Source organism: Takifugu flavidus, chromosome 21, assembly GCF_003711565.1.
Source record: "Takifugu flavidus isolate HTHZ2018 chromosome 21, ASM371156v2, whole genome shotgun sequence".
NCBI classification, from domain to species: domain Eukaryota; kingdom Metazoa; phylum Chordata; class Actinopteri; order Tetraodontiformes; family Tetraodontidae; genus Takifugu; species Takifugu flavidus.
In genome coordinates this window covers 3,169,460-3,187,868 of record NC_079540.1, presented here as the reverse complement: position 1 = coordinate 3,187,868, position 18,409 = coordinate 3,169,460, and the positions used below count along the sequence as shown (strand labels likewise).

Below are 18,409 nucleotides of genomic sequence, written 5' to 3'. Positions count from 1 at the left end.
TTACCCAGCAACAAGCCCATCATCTCAGAGCGGTTTGTTTTTGTCACAGTGATGGTGTGACAGGGCTCTCCAGGGGGTCCTGTTCAGCCCATGACCACCCAGCAACACCTCTCCCCTCCCAGACGTTTCTGAATTATGGATTAGTCTGGATAGCTCCCTATGAAATATGAATTTTCCAAAGAGGAGGCTCGGAGGGACACAAACCCCTCTAATCTGATTAACCATGATTGGAGCGCCACGTGCGCCAAGTCAAATGTGTGTTTTGGTCCATAAACTGGGTTGTAAATATTAAACCAGTGTGTTTTACTGGTTTTCAGCCATCGCCAGGTAGCTCTGTTAATTTCCATCCCACAGTGGGAGTCGTGCAGTGTTTGATCCAGCCTGGGAGAGCAGCGAGTGAGGAACGACAGGGAGGAGAGATGTGCGTAAAAACCTCCCTCCGCTCCTCACGCACGGTCACACAGAGGTAGACGCGCGTTCTCTCGCTTTTCTATTGCAGCGACATTCAGCCCTCAGCCAGGGGTTCGTCAATGGACAATCCGCGTTTTCTCCCCCATTTGGATCGCAGTTTGACCTGAGCCGTGACGGAGACGAGCGCCGGGGAGCGGAAGGACGCACAGCCAGACTCCAGCGCACACTTCTGGGGCGAAACTTGGTAAGTTTGTCGGTGATTTCCAACACAAGTTCCTCGGGTTTTGAGTAACGCCACATTAATGGCTTCCCATTTTTATGTCTTTGAACAAGTGGCTGCAGTTATTCTCCAATATTTCCCAGTTCAGCGATGACTCACGGGAAGTGTTTGGGAATTAAGCGGGAATTAAAATCCTCTCAGCTTTGGGCTCCGTTGATTTATGTAGCTTTGGGTCTCATATATGTGGCAGAACAAAATGAATTGGCCTGTCGGCCCGCTGACACGGGTTGGAGTCGAGTCGAGATACGCGCGGAGTGATGACAGATCGGTGTGCGTGTGCGTGTGTGAGAGAGAGAGATCGGACATCACCCACGTGCTGGATGAATGTGCAGCGTGTGGAGAGGAGGGGGGTCCCAGAAATATGTAATTTCAAGCATGGCTGCATCTACAAAAATGCAAGAAGGCATCAATTAGTTCCGTATGTGGGTGCTGTCCAAGAAGCATGGAGGCATTTATTTATGGTGGCTGGAATCCGGTGTGTCCTACCGGGCCTGAAGGCAACGCGCTCATCTTCTGGAAGTCGTCAGCGTAAAAGGTTAAGTGATGTATTCAAGCAGGATCTAATTATACCACTGGGGACCCTCGTGTTTGTGTCGGGACAGGGGTCCATATGGAGAGATTGTGAGGGAACTTTTGGGGGATTTGCATTGCTTTATTAAAATGTGTTTTAGGGCTTTGCGATGGTTTCAGAAAAGGATGCGGAACTGGGATCATCCAAAACCCACTTCTCCAATCAGGAGATGCAAAGGTGGAAAGTGAAGCGTCCCCAGAAGACAAAGACTCTTGGTCACCTCCTGGCGATGGGGAAATTATTGAGTTTGGCCTCTGCGACTGTGTTTGTTTTTATTTTTAATATCTCTGCCAAAAAAGCAATGGAGAATACTTTGATTGACAGTTGAGCTTTAGTCCCAACTGGACTGGAGGCTGTATGAACTCTGATTCCAGAGGGTCCCCGGAGGTACGAGCGTCTCAGCAAGGTGACAGCTCAGTGAGCTCCACCCGCTTTGTTTTCTCAGGCCGTGGAAGCGCTGCTGCGTCAGCCATCTTTATTTCAATCAGTTACCCTTTGCCAGATTGTAGAATTAAACCATGAGCGTCTAATGTATTCTATTTGGGTCAGTCTTCATTAATTAACTTCATTTTAAAACAATAACTTAATTGACACTGTTTTCATGTAAATGGATGTACCGGTAAGACCTCTCCGTAAATTTTGCAGTTAATTGGGCAAAAACTAAAATATGAATCCTTTTATTTTTCTCCCTACTGCTTTTCTGCTTTCCTATTGAATAAAGTAATTAATAAATGAATTGTATATGACCCAAACTGGCCCTGCAGCATGGAGAGTCTTTATTAAAGAGACCCGGGTCTATGAAAAAACCCAGTAAAGTAAATCTTTTGAATGGAACTTAAAGGGGGGGTACTTGAGTTCATTGGACTGGGATAGTACCTCGTGTGCGAAGACACTGAAGTGGCCCACCTGAGGCTTGAGTGAATTCAGGCCTTTTTCCTTAAAACTAGGCTGTGCAGGCAGCTGCCTGACAGACCAATACATCAATGTCATAATTTGTTGTTATCCTCCCCGTGCAGCCTCATTAAAACACAGTTTGAGGTGATTACCTGCTTGCAAGAGGGAATCACACCTCCCTGCAGGCACCCTGACATGTCTGCTCGCCGCTCCCCATGCGTCCCCTCTCCTTTTATATCCACCTCTCCGTTCCTCAGCCCTCCCTTTCTCTCTCTCTCTCTGGCTGCCCTCTCCTTACATCGGGATTCTGTCCGTCACATCCAGTGTCGAAAGGAGCATAACGAGCGGCATTATAGACATTATCTGCGTTCTTTTCACTCAACAAGCCCACGACCATTAAAAACCGACAAAACTCTGAGTCAAAGCAGTTAATTGGCCAGAAATTCCTCACACTCTCGCAAACAGCAGGAATTCTGGCTTCCGAGCAACCCCATAAACCTCCATAATCGAGGAAAACGGGAGCCAGCAGTGGCAGTTTTCATGCGTTAATACTTGCAAGAGTCATTTTAGCTTCAGTGCAAAGAAAATTAATAACAACTAGCATCTGGTATCTGAGAGCCTTCTGAGGATAAAATGAATATGTGATTTTATTATCAACCCACGTTCACTTTAAACACATGCGGCTAATAAAGGAGCTGCTTCCTGCTCCATCAGCCAAGCAGCCGCCTGGCTTTAGGTTAGGGAACGTCAGATTAATCACAGATGAATGTAAGTCAGCGATTTCAGGCAACATTAAATGACCAAACAACGTGTTCTTTCTTGAGGCAAAAAAATAGGGTAAAACGAGAAGAATGGCTCCTTTAGTTGCTATAAATTAGAAAATAATAATGGACCTGTCGGCATTTCTGTTTAATGATTTCCCATTTTAACTAGAGAGGCTTGAAAAAAGGGAACGTCTGTATATTTCCGAGGTTATAGCTCTGCCTCTGCAGCACCGGGGGTCTGTGTGTGTGTGTGTGTGTGTGTGTGGGAAGGGGGGGTATCAGAGCAGTGGCATAGCACATGGATTATGTTCCCGCATAAATCTGCTGTCATTTCAAAACTCTCTGTTACAAGAGAATCCCTAATGAGAAACCCTCCACTGCTCCCTGTCTGTCTCCCCTCCATCTCTCATTTTCACATCTTTCATCTGTCTGTTTCTCTACATTTACTAGATGGTTGTGTTCTTTTTTGCGGGGTGGGGGGGGTTCTTCGTCATCGAGGCCTCGCCGCGTTTGTTTGCGCGACAACGAGCGAACAGTCCTGTTTGAAGTCGACCCGCGGAGGGAAAGGCCTAGAGGCACCGAAGGCGCCGCCGTTCCCAGGTCCTACCATCACGTCTCTGCTTCCAATTACAGAGATCAGCTCGTGAAGCGGCGCCGACAAACGTTGCCTGTAAAATCCTAGTCTTTGTTTTAAAAGTTAACCGTCGGGAGACAAAGGAAGGAAGAGGTGTTGCCTCAGATGGCTGCTGGGGAGATGACTACTGGATTATGAACATTTAACCAAACCTTTCACCCCCCCTTCCTTAAACAATCAAAATGAATCTGTTTTTATCATGTATCTGATTTACCTGGTATTCCCTTCAAATCCTGCTTAAATGGAAATCACAGTCACTTGTCACACGTGTTCCTCTCCTGAACTTCCCCTCTGGTACCAGCTCGCATTGACTCAAATGCTCAATGGGATGCAATAAAATCCCTTTTGTGACTAAAGGGTACGGCAGGAGTATCGTGGAGCAGATGGACCGGGTAAAGGTTAAAGTGTTTGCATGGCAACAGGGAGCCTAAAGTCAGAAAATCTAATTGCAAATTCGGAAGTTCACGTGTTCTCCTGGAGGGGTTGAGGGCACCCCGTCACAGCAAGGTGGTGCTCACAAAAAAGGATTTGTTTTAAGCCAGACTAATCAAGTCCATTGTGAAGGAAGTGAGTCAGGCTAATCAGCGATGATGAACAGAAGCGCAGCAGAGGCCAAACAGAAAAAAAGGTCATTACGGCACGGGTCAGACAACGGGGGGGGCTCTTAGTATAAATTATGAGGCGTATTTAAGAACTAATCCCCAGAGTGTGTCTCAGGAATACAGTTTAAGAGGAGCTTGGACGATGCAGCCGGGAGCATCATCCCCCCCATCTTGCTTCATTTTTCCTCATTACTAAATATATTGGTAGAATAATGGCTTTTAATTGCCTGTACTGCAAAAAGTAGAATGAGAGAGCGTATTGTCTAAAGACAGATGAGGTATTTAAAAAGATGGAGATTCTGTCTTTCTGGAAGTCTGAAAACTTTTCCCCTGTAGGATCCTAGCAGAGCGGCCACCAGCACACGCCGACATCCAGGCACAGGCGGGGCGGTCGAGGCACGTCCTGTTAGCGTCGTTAGCCGAGCTAACGTCCATGCACGTAAGACTGGGCGTCATTATCCACGCTCTGTTAGGCCTTTAGGGTGGACATGCACGCGCGGGCGTAGGCGCACGCCTCACAATACTGGGATATCAAGCAGACCTGTGGCCCTGGCAAGGCTTCATCAATGATTAGCTTGAGGATAATTGGCCACGCCCCTTTCCCTTTTGCACCCAGCTTCTCTAATTTGTTCATTTGACCCCTGTCCCCACCAACCACCCCATTTGTGAATGAAGGTTTTAAGGCCAAGTTTGGGTGCACCCGCACTGGAAATTGGATGGCAACACATTTTCTTTTCCTCCTCCATCCTCTCCCCCCGCTCGGCCTCTCTGCGCTCCGATCACTTGGCTTGACAGCGCAGGAAATCAGTCTCATTTCTGCCTTAATTCGTTCTGATCAGACGTGTCGCTCCCAATCAGCCCCGTCTGATTAGGAGGTGCCCGTATCGCAGCCCACCGCAGGTAATGGATGACACTTTCAGACTTCAGAGTAACGGCGCCTGCCTGTGTCTCCAAGTACACGCTTGGAGACACACACATTATTACCGGCACAAACTTGCACCTGAGCGATTGTCGTTGGGCGTGTGTGTGTGTGTGTGTGGGTGTCTGTGTGTGTGTGTGAGACAGCACCCTGTTGGAAGTACCAGTCTGTGTCAATTATCTCAAATGTTAATTAACGCCTTTTTTCCTGTTTCACTTTTCCCTCCTTTCTGGGTTGAATCCCTCACAGAAACATGGGGTGTAAGCTCCCGAAACTGCGGAAGGCGGAAGAGCGACAAAGCCCAGGAAATATCTACTCCACCTTGCGGCGACCCCAGGTAGAGACGAAAGTGGGTGTGGCCTACACCTACCACTTCCTGGATTTCCTGTTGGGGAAAGAAGGTATGGACAAGATGAGCAATTGGGGGTTATTGTGTGCAGGCTCGACGCTAAAACGAGGTGTTTTTTCCCCATTGAGGAATGTCAGACTGTTGCCTGGAGCAATGGCCTCCTCAGTCTTTGATTTATGTTTATGTTAAATCATCTACTCTATTGTAATCAGAGCTAATGTACCCAATGGCCGTGGAGCCGATGTGTCCGCCAAGCAGGCTCAGTTGTTTCTGCGATTCAGGTCCGCTAAAAGGATGCGAAAGAACATTAAGATCGCAGCTATTGCCTGAAATTAATGACAAAATAAAATGAATATGTGTAAACAAGCCCTCGCTTTCTCATTTAGCCAAATTATGCTGAGAAATTTTCTTGCTACGTGGCTCATTAGTCGCAACCGAGAGTAGAAAAAAAATGTGAAATTTATTGTCTGTGAAGTGGATTTGACTATTTTGGCTGTAAATACATAAGTGCACATAACCTACAATACAGAGTGCTTTAATGCTTAATATGCCCTATGGATGCTGGTTCCACCCCAGTCAGTAATTATGTCTCAAACTTTTAGATATAGAGAAAACAATATTCCCGCATATCATATACATATAGTTGTCTTCTTCCTCTCATGGATGGGGAATAATCAGATATTCCATATCTCATGTTGCTTGAGGCACTTTGTAATGTTCCAGGCTATTGCTGGTAGCTGTTGGTCGTGTGTTAGTGGCAACTTCAACCCGTTCAGTGAAATGTTCAGGTCAGCAACTGTGTGGAGGTTCTTTCTTTTGAATCCTGCAAGTATCTCAGGGGCAAAAATAAAATAAAAGGGGGGCTTACATGCTGGAGAAGAGTCTTTGTGCTCTGTTGCAGAGTTCAAAGAGTTCTGTAATTCTCAGATTCAGCTATATTGTTGCACGCACCCGCCGTGCCCTCCAACTTCCCTCCGCCTCCCGCGCCCGCAATGGCGATATAATCACCCCGCTGTTGCTTTGCATGCGTTGGGAATTGCGTGTACATATGTGTGCGGCTGAAGAAAGAGAGAAATAGTCAGATACAGTGTGGGTGTGGGTTTGTTTCCTTACGTGCGTGCTCACAGCAGCTCCAGAACAGTTGATGAGAATCCTCCAGAGGCGTCTGCTTTCTAAAAATACTAAGTCTGCTATTGTGCTGGTGTGGACTGCGAACAGAGAGAAGGCAGGGGATGTGTCGCGGGAGGGGGGGGGTGAGATCCAGAGAGTGTTAAAGCAGATACACATAGAAAAGCCCCCCTTTTCCCCCCTTATGGCTTAATGTTAAGCTTACGCTGTGTATTCCATCAGCCAACAGGCTGAAGAAGGTACAAGCGGCTCACTGAACTCCCTTTTATGAGTTTCCAAAGCCCGCGCTGCTACAGACAGCTGGCAGAGGCCTGTCGGCCAAGTGGCAGTGTTCTGTTCGCCAGTCGGCTTCACTTTCAGCCAGCTCAGTTATGTTTGGCCAACGAGTCGGGCTGTAAGGACGGACGAGATGTGGAAAAGCAAAATGTCGCCGGAGACCAAAATAGATGATGGCTCGAAACGACTGCTCATCTTTCTAATTGGGCTGCAAAAGAGACAGAAAATTGGCCACATCTTGACACAGGAAAAGGTTTTTACACAATCGTCATGGAGCAAGTCCCACTTAGTCAACACTTAGTCAACACTTGGTCAACACTTGGTCATATCTTTCCTCAAACAGTCGGGTCGTGTGTATGGTAAACTCCGTGATGCACCTAAGCTGCTCGGGAGTATTTTATATATATATATATAGGATAAACACTTACTTTAAAATGTGTGTGAGGGGGGAATTGCCTGCTTTTCTCTCCTTCTCCGTTCCTGATAGAGACTGAGAGAAGTGAAGGATTCCTGAAGGATTATCTGATTGTTTGTAGAGATTGAGGGACCTCATTCCCAGCAAGGGGATTTATTTGTATTTGTGTGTTTGTCTGTGAGTGTGCGCGCACACGTGTGTGTGTAGGAGACAGATAAAGGAATCCATGTCGGCCCATGACATTGAGGAAACCCACGGTCAACTCCGTGCTTTAATTCAATTTGGCTGACATTAACAATATTATCCCTCTGCTAGCGTGACTTGACGGCGGCTGCATCGCTGAGGAATGAGACACGGTGGCCGCCGCTAATCGCAGTTATGTTCTCAGGGAGAGGAGTTTAACATCCAGGGTGAAGGGTGGGTTTTTAAAAAGCGACCTTTGACACGCGAGCAAAGCAAACATTAGTCAGTCTGGCAAACGAATATTTGTTTCCTGAGCTTTACTCAGGCTGCAGTTTGCTAATGATTTGATGTGACTGAGCCGACCGGGTCACAGCGAAGTCATCTGTGGATGATGCATTATTTTTGTCACGTCATAGCCGGTATAAATAAGTTCCGTGAGCACATGACTGTAGCTTTTCACTCCTACCCTGCACAGTTTCTAACCCCGTGATGGTCTGCTGTGGCTTCAAGAAGCAATTTACAAAAATGCAGAACAAATTAACGGATCTTCAGTGTGAAGGTGACCCAAATTTAACACCCTGCTAATTATGTTAACGTGGAAACATGAGTGACACTTTAAATACAACAGGAGAAGCCAGAAATCTGCCTAAACGCTGCAGGAAACAAACCAAAAAAAAAAATTCAAACGTGCCTCTCAGGTCGTGTCCATTTGCATTAAAACCGCCTGTTTCTCACCAATCCTGCTGGTTCTTCGCAGTCCTCCTCTGAATACATTCATCTTAGGCACCTATTGTTGCTGCGGGTCGGCCAACGCATTGATTTCCTGTGACTTATTCCTCCATTCGTTAGGCTTTGATTACTGTTGTATTCCAGGATGTTAACTTGACGTATCAGGGTGCGCCGTATGAAATGTAACATTCAAGTGCTGTGTTTGAAACCAACCTCCTTTGCCGTCGACGTGCAGCTAATGAGCAAAACGCACAGGGGGTGGGTGGGTGGGAGGGGAGGGGAGGGGGATGCGAAATAGAGACGTGGAGGAGGTGGGGAGATGAAAGCAAGTGGGAGGCTGGATGAAGGAGGTGTAACAGAACAAAGGTGAGAGATTGAACGGCGGCGAGATGCAACCGGGGTGGGGAAGGGGGGGGGGGGGGCTTGGGGTGCGTGCGTCAGGTCTGCAGACAGAGGTGTAAGTGTGATGCTTAGCGATCAGCAGCCGGGGGGACGTGTGAGGACTCGGGTGAGGTGTGACGCTGTGTGACTAACGCGGGCCTCTGGAGCAGACGGCGAGGGCCTGAACCCTGTTGATGACTTTCCGCCTCCCCGCAGAGTCGGACGCCCCCTCGGCTCATTAAAGCCGACAACGTGTGTCTAATGCTCAGCTGTGTTGCTTTTTACAGCGCTGCTGCATACCTGCCGTTTATTTTTGGGGGAGCGGCGTCTCGGCGCTGGCGCACGACAGATGTTTCATCCATGAAGGAGAGTGATATACGTCCCGTCTGCGCCACGCTATCAGCATCCGCCTCTGATGTGTCCCTCCAAATCCATCACTTTGATGCCTGTCGCACCTTTTCCAGGATATTTATGAAATGTAGTTGAAATGGCAGATCCTCGTCGCCGTCTTCAATCATCCCCAACAATATCTACAGGCTGGATCTGTCTGGCGAAGGCCGTTTTCTGATAGCAAGAGAAAGAAAGAAATCCCCTGTTTAAAGTCGATTTTTCAGTCCTTCTGAAAATGCACAATAGTCACTGTTCAGGGACGGAATCACAGAAATATCAGGCTACGCCGCCCCGTTCCCTCGTTCCAGCGTGACCAAAACGGCGCGGGCAAAGTAACAGAAGCTTCACAGCATCACAAGTACAGCGTGCTTGATGTGCCTTCGGTGCCACAGCGAGCGCTCTCCCCCCTCCTGCTTCTGCTTGTCAGTCCTGATGCCATTGCCCCCCCTCTCTCTTAAAGCAGGCACTCTGCAGAGATCAGCCCCCCTTTTGACAAAGCTCATATACTGACCAACAACCGTCATCGCCGACGGCTGCGTTCCCTGAACAGCGGGGAGCTCCCGGCTCCAGGAAGCTGATTATTTAATAGCCAAAAGTTTTGGCACGTATCCTTGACTGAAACCTCTGCAAGTCATTAGAAGACTATTTAAATAAACGTGAACCTCCGGCAGGCTGAGAGATAAGCCCTGAGGGCGGCTGTGAGTGGTAATCCCCATGCATCACCTAGCAGGCTTAGCGCAAACACTTTCTTTACACACACACTCGCGGGCAAAACGGCGCCCTCGTGCATGCTCGCCATGGCTACTGTCTCATGCGCGCACCAAAAAGGCATGCCTTGCACGCCCAGAGAAAATTTGGGGACTTGAACGAGGAATTAATGAGCCCATTCAAGTGGCAACAAGGGGATGACTCCCGAAGTCAGCTCACAAAACGCGTGGTCAAAACTGTATGACCCTCTCTACAAGCGGCGGCTGTCGTGTGGTCCGAGCTGCGGGTTCGGACAGAAATAGCTGAGTTGTGGGGGGGTTTCCAGCCAACAGCTGAGCAGCCCCTTGATCATTACGGCGTCCGGTAAAGAAATAAGGGTGAAAATCTGACCACAGTGTCTGATATCGTATTGAAATAATGTCTAAAATGAGCCACTGTAGTGTAGCAAAGAAAATTCTAGAAACACAGCCTCTCTTGGCGTTCCGCAGAGGAAGGAGCTCCAAATGGAGTCGCCTCTCGGCCTGAAGCGGAGCATAACACTCTTAATAACTTTTGCACACCTCGCCGGGATCAGCTGCCTCGCCGGCGTTTTGGCGGTGGGTGAGCACCAGCCATGCGGCGCTAATGTCAGCTAATGACTGTTTACTGTGACGGGATTGTTGTTACGGCCCCGCCCTCCTCCAGCTGGTGTTCTTACTGTCGTTACCGCGGCGTCGCATTCAATACAACCAGCGTGTTTTAGATCAGCGACCCTCGTTGGTGACGGTCAGGTGTTCTTTCCTGCAGCGGTCTCGCTATCATAGCAAACCGGTCAGCTTCTCAAACGTGTATCTGTGAACAGATGATGGAGAACAAATTGGAAATGAGATGAGTGTGAGTGTGTGTGTGTGTGTGTGTGTGTGTGTGTGTGTGTGTGTGTGTGTGTGTGTGTGTGTGTGTGTGTGTGTTGTGCGAGCGCGGTTAATTTATTCAGGTTATTTTCTCTTCTCCAGACCCATGCAAATGAGACTGAATGGAAACGGATGACAGGCATTCAGACACAAACAGACAGCCTCATCTCAACCGCGGCTTCGCTAACCGCCCCACTTTTTTTTCCTCCCCCCTCTCATCTTTTTTTCTCGAGCTTCTGTGTCTGTAACACACACCTGCCTTCACTCTGTAATACAGCAACATTCGGTAATGCATGCACGTGTTCCCTAAAAAGCCTGTCAACAGAGGGGGTGCTTTACTACAATGCTCTGACCCCCCCAGAGGGTGGATCTCATACACACTGTGCATCTCTCAGAGGATTTACGGTGACAGTTTGCTGCCATATGATAAGCTCTGCTAACCATTTCCAGTGAAGCGAAGGGGCTTTCTCTCCATTGTTTGTGGTAATTAGGGAGCTGGATTTGTGTTAGCATTTGCGGCTAATGCCACACGTGCAAACAGCCACTGCGGTGGCGCGGGTGCATCGCATCCACGCGCGCACATCTAATATTGGGAATCCGTACGTGTCTGTGCACCCACGTGTTTGTGTTGGTATGCGTGCTTTTCAAAAGCCAACGCTGCAGCTAATAGCTTTGGCGTAATTAGCTTCAGATTTAGCGTGAAGACGCCGTGTGTTGTCGTTGGGTGGGAATTATCGTAATGAAACCCTGCGCCGTCTTTGTTTCTCGGGGCCTCCATCTCCCCCTTTCTTTTTCTTGCTTTAATCCAGTACCTCATGCAAACACTGTGTCCATCTTTTTGTGCATTGTCCCATCCCCGCCACCGCCCCATTACCCCTTCCTGTCTAACCGTGGGTTTTCTACCACCTTTCTCCCCCCCACAGAGGTGCCAGTGTCATCGGTGCTTTGTCTCTCTTCTGTCAGAGAGCTGCCGGTGCAGGTCAGGGACCTCTACGCGCAGGGTTACGTCCTGGTTGCTGTCCACCCGTTTGTCCATCCTTGCGGGCCCCGTCACGCTCACATCCAGCGCCAGCTCCACCGGGCAGTGCTGGTCAGAGAGACGCCGAGGTAGGCACCCTCATCTCTTCTGTCTCACCTTCTGTGAATGATACACTAACAAAGATCTCTCACTTTAGTCCCACTCATTCTGAGATACCACATGTACCATATTGAGAGTTCTGTCAACCTATGGATCACTTATGCTGAAGACGCAGCCAAAAAGGAGCCACCGCGCAGATGATCTGTTAATTGTTTGGTTTGTTGCGGAAAAAAAACTCTAATTATACTCCCATCAGCAAAAGAGGCGTCCGTGTTTATCAGTAATTAGCTTCTGTTAGCCTGTTAATTTGCTAAGCAAACGTCGAGGACACGGTAAACATTATAGATAATAGACATCAGCGGCTGTCATCACGAGCAGGTTCGCAGCAGTTTGCTTCAAGCGGCGCCTGCACAGATGGGTGCATGCTCGAGCTGTTCACGCGACGTGTATATTAGTGATTTGATTGGGGTTGCGAACGTCTCGATGCAGTCTGGAAAGAAAAACAGGGGGAAAAAAGCCACAGAATTTAGTAGGATCACTGTCTGAGAGGACCGGATTCTGCAGTCCTCCGCTGACAGGATGCGGCGAGACGCGATATTATCGGCCCTGGAGAACAACTTGCAGATATAAAGATTAACACTGTCGGCGATAAGCGGGATATTGAAACCTATTCAATTAGCTTTTTATCGTTTTCCTAGAAATGGGCATTTATTCCGAGCAGTGTAGAGGGAAGAGGGCCAGCAGCACCTGCAGGTGAGGACGTAGGTGTGTAATCTCCATGTGATCCGCGTCCTGTGCTGGTGGGACGCTGCGCTTTCCCAGATGTGCATGTTGAATAGAGATGACGACCACTGTGTCTCCCACAAGCGTGCGCATCGCCCCGTTTCTCGTCCCTTTTACCCCAAAGGCACAGGCGATGCCCGCCCCTCCTTCTGCCAAAGCGGTCCTGCTGCTCGGTGGCACCCGTCACCGTGGAGACAGCTGATTGCGTCACCAGACGGGAACTGCGCGGCGAAAGCGACCACCTCTCCATCCTTTCATCTGCTTACTCCAGCCATCGCCGCGGCCGCGTTTTCTTTTGTCCTCAGCGCCCCGGCTTTGTCCTCGACAGGCCTCCTTTCATGTCCCCCATCCCGCCCTTCCTTTTCATCAAAACCCCCTAAAAAGTGTGAGGGAAGGGGGGGAGAAACCCTGACAGATCTTGTTTTTTACATGGAGCTGGGATTGGCACTCGTGCCTCAGAGCACAGCGATATTACCGTGGCCTTCCCGCTGACCTCAATCCAAATCTAAAGAGGCGTATCTGAATACCCCCTTTATGGATGTCTCTTGCGGTGGGAGCAAAAGGAAAATTCGGTCCCCTTTTTCTCTCTAATAGGACTGTTGTGTTCCCAATGAATGTGCGCTCTCCTTAAGTGAAAGAATCAGCCTGGCGCCGAACCGACGTGATGCTTCTGCCGTCACCATTCCGGGTCAACGGGCACTCCCGATTTTAAAGAACCAAGGATCATTTGCGCTGTAATGTTGCTGGGTGATGGAACTCCCGCCGCGATAATAGACAGAAAATGAACAGTCTAATGTGGCGTCGTAGCGGCTGCTATTCTTCCCTCACGAGCAGACGGATGGCTGTCGCCGCGTGATTGATGCGCGGCCTATTCGCTTAAATGCCTCCGTTTCTCACCCCGCAGTTCGGAAAAAAGCCAGCTGAGGTGGGGACGCCGACGCCTGGAGACGGACGTGTGCGTGGCGGGGCACCAGTCCGCCGACCCGGAGGTGATCCAGAACTACGTGAAGAAGGTGAGGGAGTGTGTGGAGGCTCAAAATAAGCAACAGATGTACAGACTGACACCACATTAGGTCGGGTGTCGCGTACAGGAGCGGGTTTCTGGTAACTCCGATCCGTTCCCACAGATATTTCAGCTGATCTAACAAATAAAACTCCTGTCAGCATCTTAAAGGTACCCACCTGTTACAACCCTCCCCCCCATAAGGATGCAGCAGCCCTTGTGTCGCTTTGCTTTCCTTACCCGTTGTGTATTTTTAAAACGAGACTGACAAATTCATTAGCGTGAAAAGCGAAATCTCCGGAACGCTCCCGGCTGCATCTAAGCGCCCGTCGCTCTGCGTGGTTCCCGTCTGCGCCTTTCAAGTTGGAGCAGCGCCGCTGCGACAGCGAGGGAAACCGTCGGGGCCCCAAAGGCCGCGGGCGGCCGCCTGTAATCGCCAGTTTGTGCCGTACGGTAACGGCCTCGAGCTGCAGATGTTGTGAATCTACCTACCAGATGCAGCTCTGCGTCTCTGATAAACAGGAAGAGGGTAACGGTGTAATTAACGGAACGTGACAGAAGGCGTCACCAGCCACCGTTAGATGTTAACCTTAAGGCCACCGCCGCCGCTGGCATTTATCAGCCGCAGAAAGTGACTTTTGGCCCCGCTGCTCACGGATCCGCCAACAGCACGACAATGTGAAATGAAAATGTGCTCTATTGAATAGATTTGCATCTGAACACCCACGGAGCACAAAGGCAAACCTGATTGGATGGAAATACTCATCGCTGAGTATAATGTGATACGCTCCGGCACCGTGACATGAATAACCAATCAGATTGCAAGCTGCCAGCGAGGGTTCAAGATAAGACGCCAGGAGTGGCACCAGCCAGGCAGACAAAGTGACAGGCTGGTTTGTGCCCATGCGGGCGTTTAGATTTGCAATTCTATACTTCCTAATCGTCCTTCACTCAATGCCCAGCCGTCTCTGGACATGTACATCCCTGTGTAATAGAGCCACGCGCTGTTAATGGGGATTGTTTACGGATTTCCCCGATGGTGCGTATGTGGCAAGTGTCAGAAAGGGAACCAAAAACCAGCGGGGACGAACGGGGGAGATGCCCCCTGTCATTGTTTGAGCCCAAACGCGAGCTTCATTTTCTCCGTCGAGCCCGCCTCGAAACCGTCAGCCCAAATATCAACTGACAATTAACCAGTGGAGCCCGGCGGGAGGGAGAGTGGCGCCCACGCACACACGCGGATGCGTTGAGATAATGAGGTCCTTTTGTCATTTGAATATTTGATCTTTGCAGATGATTAGGTAGGTTGTTATTGTGCCGAGTATCTACTCCGCCTGTCTCAGCCTTTGTTTCCCTGCAAATGAGGCTTCTCCTGATAAAGGAAGATGATGCTCTTTTATTTTTGATTCGGCGACTGATGTCTTTTTATATTGAGCTTTGAATTGAATTATACTGGCTCGATGGACTTCACTGTGGCGTCGTGATATTGACATCCTGGGTATTGTCGTCCTGCAGATCCAGGACGTGGCCGAGCAAGGCGTGATGTTTGTGGGCTTTCTCCAGCAGCCAGGTGGGGGGCCTTGTTTCATCGGGCACTGGGACCCCGATGAGCTCTCCTCCTTACATTCGAGCCCTTCGCCAATACACCAGCAGCCCCACAGCCTTAACACGAGCCCAGCGGACCCACCGCTCGGCGGCGAAGACGTGGAGAATAGCGAGCCTCTTGCTCCCAGCCCTCCGAGACTCGCGGTTGACTGGTGTCACACCGGAATCCCAGCAGAGGCTGCGGCGAACCAGTTGTGCGACCCTGCGGGCGGTACTGCCCACCAGAACGGACAGTGCATGGAGGAGCCTTTGAACCTTTCCAACCAGAGGAGTTCAAGTCCCGAGAGCTGCCTCAGCTCTCCAGATATGAATCAAAAGTGCAACAGGAAGTCCGGCCCAGCTTGCACCAACGGGCAGAGCGGGGTGAAAACGCAAAACAACAACAACGAGAAGTCGAGCACGCAGGATCGTAAGTGATCCGGCACAGGGTCACCACACAAACCGGCGTGACGCATCTACACCTGTCCATTTTGTCTCCGTCAAATCTGCAGGGATGCAGCTGTTCGCCTTGTATAACCACACGGACGAGCTGAACCACTCCCCAAGGTTCTACTCGCTCAGGGTGCCGCTGCAAGTGCAGAGGGAAGCGGGACTGATCACGGAGGTCCACACGCACTGGCTCGACTACATGACACAGCACTTCACCAGCGGGGCGCAGCTAGTCGACGGCTTCTTCCATCTGGGGGACTATAACGGTAATTTTCACGGCGTCAGCACTGATCCGGAACCTTTGCTCGTTCTTCAAAGCTAACGTTTTACTTTATCTTCCGACTTAAATGTGACAAAACTTTAGCTGAGCTTGACAGGTCAAGCAAGAACAGCCACTCAGACTGTGTATCTCTGTTCCGCCGCTCCGTCATGGATCACATCCGCGGAGCTATACGGCCTAAATCCACAGCTTAGAGCAGAAGTCACCACTCAGTCGCCTGCACAATAAAGTCAGCTTAAGCCGGAGTGTATGGAGGATCGGCGTTCCCCGAGATGGGAGCTTGTAACTCCTCTCCCCCTTTTTTTACTTTAACTTGTCCAGATGGAAGGGTTTCTTCTGTGGACAGCGTCTTCATCTTCCAAAGCTCGGCGGAGGAGGCGCCAGGCACCTCCTACGACGCCATCGTGGTGGAGCAGTGGACGGTCGTCGATGTGCGCGTTTTGCCTTCCTCTCAAATCTAATGTGAGGAAACGGCGCGTGCGATTGTCTGACCCCTTCTTTTTTCCCCACCTCCCCCATCAAGGGTGTCGTCGTGAAGACGGACTACGTCCCCTTGCTTCAGTCCCTGGCTCCCTACGGTTGGAGGCTGATGTGCGTGTTACCCACGCCGATTGTCAAGACCAACAGGTACCAGTTTCACCAGGGCCAGAACCTGATGCCCAGACTCTTTTCCTGTTAGTTCCTATCATTTCGAATAACGTCGCCTCAATTCAGCGAGGACTCATTACCCCGCCTGTCTCATTTTTGTTGGGGATTTTGGGAATAAACGCTGTGGCTTAGAAACAAGACAGATGGTTTAAGATCTGACAGATCAGATCATGTGCCGGTGTCGACTTCTCGGTGCTTTTGAAATCAGTCGGTGCTGCGAAGAATTGAGTCTCTGATGTGTCCCCCCCCCACCCTTGTAGCTTGTCACTTCGCAGTCGACGGAAACTGAAAAACACGTAATGATATGCAGGCTTGTCAGATTATACCATAACAGGTAACCACTGTAAAAGTGCTGATCCTTTCTTTCTATAGTGACGGGAGTTTGTCGACCAAGCAGATCCTCTTCCTTCAGAGACCCATTTTGCAGCGCAAGAGAAAAGACTTCAAGGTTTGTTCCCTCGTCGTCAATCTCCGCCGCACGTTTGTCACTTTTCTCTGTTGTGCCTTTAGGATACGTGGCTTTATGTCACAGAAGGTGTCATTTAAAAGTCACGTCGCTAAATTGGGACGTGGAAGAAACGGGAAATAGCTAATAATAGGCGAAGAGTCGACCTGGAACCGTACAGGAAAGACATATCAGTGAAGTTGCTTTGTTCCGGTTTGTCAGGTGTCTGGAGAGATGGAAGGAAACTGGCACAAGCTGCAAAAAAAACCCCAAAAAAGACCTGTCTCACAAACATGTCTTTGGTTTTAGATGCTGTACCTCAAGGGCCGCGGTAAGGCAAAGAAACCCGCCGCAGGAACACAGGAGGAGCTGGAGAACATGTCCCCGCTGATGGGAACGGAGATGACCAGGTTAAGTAGAGACGCAGGAGGGGAGGAAGAGGAGGCGGAGCGGAGGGAGAGCAAAGAGGATGCGTGGCATCAAAGGAGGCTCCTGTCGGGGAGCAGGGAGTCCGTGGAAGAGCCGGAAGAGGAGACCGACGTCGACGAGTTCCCGCTGCGGACGTCTGCGAGATGGACGGATGTTTGCCAGAGGGAGGGCAGAGGAGGGGGCAGGGAGGCGCTGAAGAGGGAGGAGAGGATCAGACAGCAGCTCTTTTCAGGAGTCTGTTGACACAAACAAGCCAGGCGGAGGAAGCGAGCTTAAATGTCTTTGAGTGTATCGATTTGTCGAACTAGTTATTGCGTACCGCTTCTCCCGGAGCCTTCAGGGCCGCGGCGTGTCACGGAAAAAGTTGTGCAGTTGCCCGGCTTCGGTTCAGTGTTGTGAGTAGACATGTGACCGGGACTTTACGCAGCAACTGATTACGAACCTGAACAAGCCCCCGCCGAGAGGGACGAACCAATCTGACGCCGTTCAGGTGCCGGTTCACGGGATAGCTGCACGTCCCGGACATCGCAGTGACAGGACAGCCACCTAACGAACACACCCTGAGACTCGTCCAAGCCTTACTTTGCATCTACCGTCTTAAAACAGGAGCATTCCTCACGCTGAACATACAATATTTTTCTAATTTAAGGTATATCACTGAATGTCGTATAAGGGAAGTGCATTAGTTGCCGGTGTTGCCCTGAGACCTTTGCAAACCTACGAAACCACATCCTGATTGCTTTCTTTTGATATTGCTATATTAATGTACATAAATCTGGTTAAATCATTTCACATAAACCCTGAAACCTTCACTAGAAACAGTCTGTGCAGTTCCTCAGACTCAATCTCATGAGTGTGTGTGTGTGTGTGTGTGTGTGACTGCAATGGCGTGATTATTTGACTCAATTCAGTCCCTTTTCCTTAAAAGTGACAATTTCTCAGTTCCTATGGAAACTGATTATGGAATCGGGCCGATGATGATTTGCCTCCACTATAATGGACCCTAAATTTGCTGCGTAGATTCAGGAGCCAAGAGAAACGATTTTGTTAGCCGGGGGGGACTGACCTTTCGTATTCAGAAGGTGTAGTAGATGTAAACTTATTTGCTGAACCGCGGTGTGCTGTGCGTAAGTAGTGTGACATGTCGATATGAAAGCAGAGGTCAATAAAAACTGGAGAAAAAGA

The 18,409-nt window shown here is 49.7% G+C and overlaps 1 protein-coding gene across 2 annotated transcripts; it reads left to right on the top strand.

The window, feature by feature from the left end:
* The first annotated feature begins 174 nt into the window (after window positions 1-174).
* Window positions 175-18,407, top strand: rftn1a (raftlin, lipid raft linker 1a). 2 transcript variants are annotated; one of them, XM_057020673.1, is made up of 11 exons: window positions 175-421; window positions 500-655; window positions 5,325-5,476; window positions 11,448-11,631; window positions 13,290-13,398; window positions 14,904-15,402; window positions 15,485-15,688; window positions 16,024-16,133; window positions 16,226-16,329; window positions 16,723-16,798; window positions 17,105-18,407. In XM_057020673.1, the coding sequence occupies exons 3-11, from the start codon at window positions 5,329-5,331 to the stop codon at window positions 17,465-17,467; spliced, it is 1,797 nt and encodes a 598-aa protein (XP_056876653.1). In that variant the 5' UTR covers window positions 175-421; window positions 500-655; window positions 5,325-5,328; the 3' UTR covers window positions 17,468-18,407. The 2 variants fall into 2 exon arrangements, with proteins under 2 accessions (XP_056876653.1, XP_056876654.1); XM_057020674.1 differs by lacking the exons at window positions 175-421; window positions 500-655 and adding an exon at window positions 3,213-5,056.
* Window positions 18,408-18,409: the final 2 nt, after the last annotated feature.